This window comes from Limulus polyphemus, unplaced genomic scaffold (genome assembly GCF_000517525.1).
Source record: "Limulus polyphemus unplaced genomic scaffold, Limulus_polyphemus-2.1.2 Scaffold343, whole genome shotgun sequence".
Classification (NCBI taxonomy): Eukaryota; Metazoa; Arthropoda; class Merostomata; order Xiphosura; family Limulidae; genus Limulus; species Limulus polyphemus.
In genome coordinates, this window is record NW_013665953.1 from 366953 (window position 1) to 374095 (window position 7143).

General features: G+C 34.7%; 1 protein-coding gene and 1 long non-coding RNA gene across 2 annotated transcripts in view; both read left to right on the plus strand.

Moving 5' to 3' along the window:
• The window catches only part of LOC111085350, a 24573-nt gene extending 19312 nt beyond the window's left edge, over positions 1-5261 (plus strand). Inside the window, exons 2-3 of the long non-coding RNA XR_002610192.1 lie at positions 2108-2254; positions 5069-5261. This is a non-coding gene — a long non-coding RNA (uncharacterized LOC111085350). The remainder of the gene's footprint in view (positions 1-2107; positions 2255-5068) is intronic.
• Positions 5262-5512: 251 nt separating this feature from the next.
• LOC106457537 (cationic amino acid transporter 3-like) overlaps positions 5513-7143 on the plus strand; it is a 15185-nt gene continuing 13554 nt past the window's right edge. The window contains exon 1 of the mRNA XM_022383522.1: positions 5513-5527. Coding sequence (XP_022239230.1) covers positions 5513-5527 — 15 coding nt within the window. The remainder of the gene's footprint in view (positions 5528-7143) is intronic.

The following is a 7143-nucleotide window of genomic DNA, read 5'->3' on the forward strand; positions in this document are numbered from 1 at the left end:
TGTTCTGATAATACTCGAGTTATCACATTCAATTTGAGTAACATCGAATATCAAGGATAAGACGACATTTTGTTCTGATAATACCTCAGTTATCACATTCAGTTTGAGTAACATCGAATATCAAGGATAAGACGACATTTTGTTCTGATAATACCTGAGTTATCACATTCAGTTTGAGTGACATCGAATATCAAGGATAAGACGACATTTTGTTCTGATAATACTCGAGTTATCACATTCAATTTGAGTGACATTCTGAATGTATAATTTTACGTGAGTACATTAATCGCTCCTGTATTCAACCTACCGTGTTTCCTTCATTTGAAGCATCATGAATGTTCTTTACTCGGCTTACGGAAACAGAAAAATAATAAACTGCTTAAGACTATTAAGCAATATCGAATGAAATGTATTCTTATACGTAGCATTTCGAACACAAGAGCGTGTTTGAATGTCGAGTTTCAATATAAGCATTCAGACAGACTGGCGCTAAGATTGAAAATAACTACAACTAAGAGGAAGAAACAGGCTTTAGCTGCACTAATAAGACAAAGAATAAGGTTGTAGCTGCCAGAATAACAGACTCTGGCTGTGAAGTTAAGACGTAGACTAGCAGGCTGGAGGTGATGCTAAGATGCAGCATGACGGTTTCTAGTTGTGATACTAAGACGAAAAATAACATAATCTAGCTATGATGGTATAACCAAGAATAATAGTCTCTAATGTACCACTAAGGACGAGAACAACAGGATGTAGCTATGATGTTAAGAGAGAGAGAGAGAGTAGTTTTGTTTGTTTGTTTGTTTGGAATTCAGCACAAAGATACACAATGGGCTATCTGTGCTCTGCCCACCACGGGTATCGAAACCCGATTTCTAGCGTTGTAAGTCCGCAGACATACCGCTGTGCCACGTGGGGGGGGGGGCGAGAGAGAGAGTAACAGGGTCTAGCTGTGACACTAAGACGGAAAATAAAAGGTTTCACCTGTGACACTAAGACGGAGAATAAAAGACTTTAGCTCTGATGCTAAGACCAAGAATTACATGCTCTAGCAGTGATGCGCTAATCAGTATTATCTTCCGATCAAAGCTTGCTATATACTTAGTGGAAAACTAACAACCTAGCAATTAGTTTAGCTAATTAGATATACTTTTCTAATGTTCCTACTTATAAATATTAGAATGCATTGTTTCATTGCTGTTAATGATATATTCGGCCGATGTACCCGTAACATATTACAAGGTTCGGTTAGCTTAAGAGAGTTATTTCTAAATCTATGTATGAAGCTAAAATTGAAGTCAATCCCTTTCTATAAGTAAAATATAAGAATAAGACTAAAACTAAAAAGTAAGACAGAGAATAACAGACAAACTGTGAGGTTAAGACAGAGAGTAACAGGCTTTAGCTATGCTTTTAAAACCAAAACCAACAAGTTTTAGTTGTGACATTAGGACCGAAAATAGTATACTCTAGCTGTGACATTAAAACTGCGAATAACATGCTGTAGCTGTGACATTAAGACCTAGAATAACATACTCTAGTTTTGACGCTAAGACTAATAATAACAACTCTTAAGACTGAAAATAACAGACTATAGTTGTAACACTAATATGGAGAATAACACGCTACAACTCTGAAGCTAAGATGGAAAATAAAAGACTCTATCTGTGACCAGATAATAGGTGCTATCAGTAATGCTAAAACTGGAAATAATAGACGTTACAACTGAGAATAACAGACCCTAGTTGTGATGCTAAGACTGATAATAATAGGACCTAGCTGGGACATTAAGATGTTGGCTATTAGCAATTATTAACAGCAAACTTATAGTTAAGAAAAGCTTTGAACTGTCATTTTTCTATATATATATTTTATTCTGTTCAACTTTTGGTTAGAATATAAAGAATATGTACAAACGCAGCAAAGACAAAATGGCTTAAAATTATTGTATATTTTAATTTAATAAATTCATTGGATTGAAAACTTTGCAATGAGAAATCACGTTTAGTATATATTTTATTTTCTACGTATTTTATCAGTCTGAGTAAAACTTGTGTTTTGACACTGTATTTTTTTATTGTTGACATTTGATGTTTCGTTCTTACAGCTGACATCCTGGATATCTTCCATAACTATGTTTTCTAACAGATCCGGCCAAATTAAAGCCAAGCTTCTTCTTCTTGTGGGTAAACTGATTCGGACAAAAGATCCTTCTTCAGATCTCTTGGATCCTGCGGCAGACACTAAACTTAAGGTAGAAATCACTTGTTGTACTTCTTAGAACAGTTCGAAATATGAAGCATGTGTTCTATCCTTTTCTGGTCATTATTTAAGTTTCCACACTCTGGCAGAATGATAACAAATTTGATGTAGAGTTCAATAATTAGATCCTCTGAAAAAGACAGGGGCTTAAGATTTTATAAAAAAAATTAAATGACTTATCTGTTGGATTCAATAGAAGACATAAATTAATACATAGATCATATGTCGTACCTTTTGTTACCCTATACCAAAGTTAACATGAGAAATTGTTAGATTCCATACAAAATTAAAACGAGGATTAGGTTTCGTATCCTTAGAACTTGGCACGGCCTGTGGTTTAGGGCGCTCGAATCGCAACCTGTAGGTCGAATCCCGTCATCCAACATGTTCGTCCTTTTAACCATGGGGGGCGTTATTATGTGACAATTTTTTTGTTGGTAAAAGAGTATCCCAAGAGTTGACAGTGGACGGCGCTCATTAGCTGCCTTCCTTGTATGGTCCAAAATCTGAGACAGCTAGTGCTTGAGTAGCTTTGCCCGAAATTGAAAAACAAACAAACAAATGTATCTCTAGATTCTAATAGAAGACATACTACGGGTGTACTAAGTGTTTAATATTTAACATAATTTTTTTCCAAAATATCTGTACATATATCGTATATATAGGTTTAACAAAAAACTTTAGTCGAGGAAGCTGCTAAATTCCTTTCGCCCTGGTTACTTATTCTGCTGGGTTATTTACCTATACTATCACGTGTGCCTTCTCGTGGGAAATAATTCTATAGAGAACAGAAATTGAATACATTATATATATAATAGTTCTGGAGCTTCACTATGTCATAATAGTACATGTTACACGTCCAGTCATGTTCTCTCTGACGACAATACATCTTGAGAATAGCCTTACAACCCTGTATCTATTTCAGTGGACTGTCGTAAGAATGTCATGTCTAAAACACAACCTCCTCCCTGCCGACTTTCCATAAAGCATCTAGTGTACGAGGATGACAGCTTCCCAGCGTCCACTTCAACAGTCTGATTATACAGAAGTCTCTAGGTGCTGCGTTTGTATGGAGCCCCTCAGTGGCACAGTGGCATGTCTGCAGACTTACAATGCTAGAATCCGGGTTTCGATACCCATGGTGGACAGAGCTTTGTGTTGCTTTGTGCTTAACTTCAAACAACAACAGCAATAATTTGTATGGAATAGCATGAATACCCGTTTTATTCTTTAGCTTCTTCACGTATGTGATGGTTCAACAGACATGTCGTAGAATTAACTCGTATACTTTTTTATGGTGAAATTCCTTCTTGATTATGTCTTGTACTGTTTCCTGAGACATATGGACGGCTTCTGCCATTGACCTTTGTGCTGTGGATCCTACCTGTTACATGGTGCAGCACTTTTCTTACTATGGCTGGGATTAATCTTATTGCAGGTCTCTTTGTGGATGGTTCTAATGTCTTCAGTTGATCCATAATCTTTTATTTTTCATCGTTATTAAGTGACCAATTCTCGGGAGCATCACGTTACCTACGAATGCCAAACATATCACAATGATGTTCCGATACATTTTGTTCTACTGCGACTTTATATCCGCTGTGGTTGTTATGTGACTTGCTGATTTGCTGTATTCAATCCTGTGTAGAACGTACTGTGTGTAAGAATACAGTAACCTTTTCCATTGGTAGGTCAAGTGATACTTTGAGGCTATAATCTCGCTCATATTTCCATAGCAATGACCAACTATTACGAATGTAGTGTACACATCCTGGGAAAGAATCACATTATTATTTTCTTTATATACTGCTATATTTTCTGTCTGGAATATATTATTTTTCTTCTTATGGGGTTCTACAATTCTCGTGAACTTGAATATTTTGTATTTTCACATTTTCATACATCATGTTCAGTCTATTTCATTCTTCACAACTCAATCAAAGTCAGATGATTCAGATCTGCTCCCTCAAAACATTTTCTGTTATTCTGGGGATCCTGCCCAATTGCTTTTAGAGGAAGGAAATCGGTACATCTAAAGATACCACAACATCACATTTGATATAAAAATTAGTTAACGGGTAAAATAATGTGTTTTAATAACTCTAATTTGGCACCAGTCTTTTTTTTTTAAGTAAAATTCTATCTTCCGATTTTCTTACTATAGAAACAAACGATAAATTTAAAGTAAAAATCCGTATTCCGTTTTCCTTGCTACGGCAGTAGGCGTTATATTTAAAGTAAAAATCCGTATTCCGTTTTCCTTGCTACGGCAGTAGGCGTTATATTCAAAGTAAAAATCCGTATTCCGTTTTCCTTGCTACGGCAGTAGGCGTTATATTTAAAGTAAAAATCCGTATTCCGTTTTCCTTGCTACGGAAGTAGGCGTTATATTCAAAGTAAAAATCCGTATTCCGTTTTCCTTGCTACGGCAGTAGGCGTTATATTTAAAGTAAAAATCCGTATTCCGTTTGCCTTGCTACGGCAGTAGGCGTTATATTTAAAGTAAAATTCCGTCTTCTACTTTTCTCGAATTAGCAGCGAAAAATTCAAAGCTCGAGATTCGGAAACCTGTTAGACTTTTTATTGATTTTCTCCTTAAAATTAATGACTTCCTTGAATGAAAAGAGTCACAACTTAAGTTGCAATGGGCTTATAAATCTTTTCGGAATGGTGATATAAGTTAAAATAAAAAGACAAACTTACTCCATTTTATTGTTAAATGTTTTATGCATATTTGCAAGTGAAAACTACTAGTAAACTCATAAATAAATGGTCAAGTAGGTTTAAATATTTAATCTTCTTTCAGAAATGTTTAACCACATTAGATCTTACTTCCCTTGGAGTGGGAAGCTGCGTAGGGACAGGAATGTATCTAGTCTCTGGAATGGTGGCCAGAAATGTTGCTGGGCCAGGGGTCGTCCTATCATTTCTAATAGCGGCTGTGGCATCGCTCTTTTCAGGTTTGGATTTTTCTTTTGTTTTAGTAACAGATCAACGCTTAGTCCCTTTTCTCGTTTATCTAATTGGTAGTTGCTTGTACATCTTCTTTTATATTTCTTTAAACATTCGATTATTTCTCTTCTTACTCCGTCTCTGAAATTAAATTAGTTCATGTAGCCATTTTTTTAGTGAAATTATTTCAAAAATACCTTACAGAACATTAACAATAAAAACATACAGTAAGCTTAGAAGAATTTTGGTAATATCTGAACTATGTGTGCTAAACGTATTTGAAGAGTATTTTCCAAGTATGTTCTCAAGATTAGTAAGTTATGCACATTAGGCCTTAAAATTAACTGTTTCTGTGTGTGACAGGTAGGCGCTAGTTGGTGTTGATTAATGTGTGTTTGTTCACAACAAGTTTGTTTACAAGATTAGTAAGTTATGCATATTAAGCCTTAAAATTAACTGTTTCTATGTGTGACAGATAGGCGTAAGTTGGTGTTGATTAATGTGTGTTTGTTCACAACAAGTTTGTTTACAAGAAGTTATGCACATTAAGACTTAAAATTAACTGTTTCTATGTGTGACAGATAGGCGTAAGTTGGTGTTGATTAATGTGTGTTTGTTTACAAGATTATGCGTTTTTACCGCCCGCAGACTCAAATAAAGACATCCCACCAAGATCAACAAATCAGTTCGATACTTAGCGTTTTTATTTCTTCTCTAATGATGCGTGAAAATAGAAGCTTCAATAAACTAGAGAGGCACTCAGAAGGGCGCATACCTCGGCCACACAGCGTTGATCATGTTCCGTTTTCAAAAAATATGAAAATGTGTCCGTATGTCCGTCTTCATCATTTTGAGCAGGACAATGAGAAATAATATTCTACATAAGTCCACCAAGTTTCATCAAAATACGATCATTTTTGACTGAATAATAAAGCAAAAATAGTGTGAAAAATCGGTCCCCATGTTAACAGATAGGATTTTTTTTTCGTGACCTTGCTGTGGCTTTGATCTTTGACCTTGACTCTCTACAAAATAACCACTTCTAAGTTGGGTCATAGTCCAAATGTATAGAAGCTTTCGTCCAAATCCATTCAGCCGTTTTCAAGAAATCTTGCTGACAAACACACAAATAAACACACACACACACACGGGGTTGAATAGAAAACCTTTGGTAGTTCCGATAATAATTAATTTTTCATGTGCTTCATACAAAAACAATCTTGTTGACAAACACACAAATAAACACACACACACACGGAGTTGAAAACAAAACCTTTGTCAACCTTTGGTAGTTCCGATAATAATTAATTTTTCATGTGCTTCATACACAAACAATCTTGTTTTTTTTCAAATCGAAAATAAATTACTGCTTTCTATTACCATTAAGTGTCACCAAATTCTAGGCGGTCGTGTTTGTTTGGAGGTGTAACGCTGTGTAATTTAAATTTTGAAAGCATTTGAATCACGTTTTCCACGTATCAAGTATCGTATTCAATGATGGATTCTTATATGTATAAAATATTCGTTTAAACGTTCAGAAGGGATGGAGAAATTTAATTTTCATATATATCACGAAGAAACTTAAATTTGATAGCAACAACATTTTGATAGAACAAATAACACACTTCTCTTTTTAAAATAGTATAAAAAAATGTATTATCCCAACTTAAAACTGTTAAGAACGAATATTATCAAATTTTTGAATGGAATCGTTAAAATATATCCATCCGTTAAAGTTTCTGTTATTATTATATATATATCCATCCGTTAAAGTTTCTGTAATTAGTATATATATCCATCCGTTAAAGTTTCTGTCATTATTATATACATCCATCCGTTAAAGTTTCTGTGGTTATTATATATAGCCATCCGTTAAAGTTTCTGTTATTATTATATATATATATATATCCATCCGTTAAAGTTTCTGTA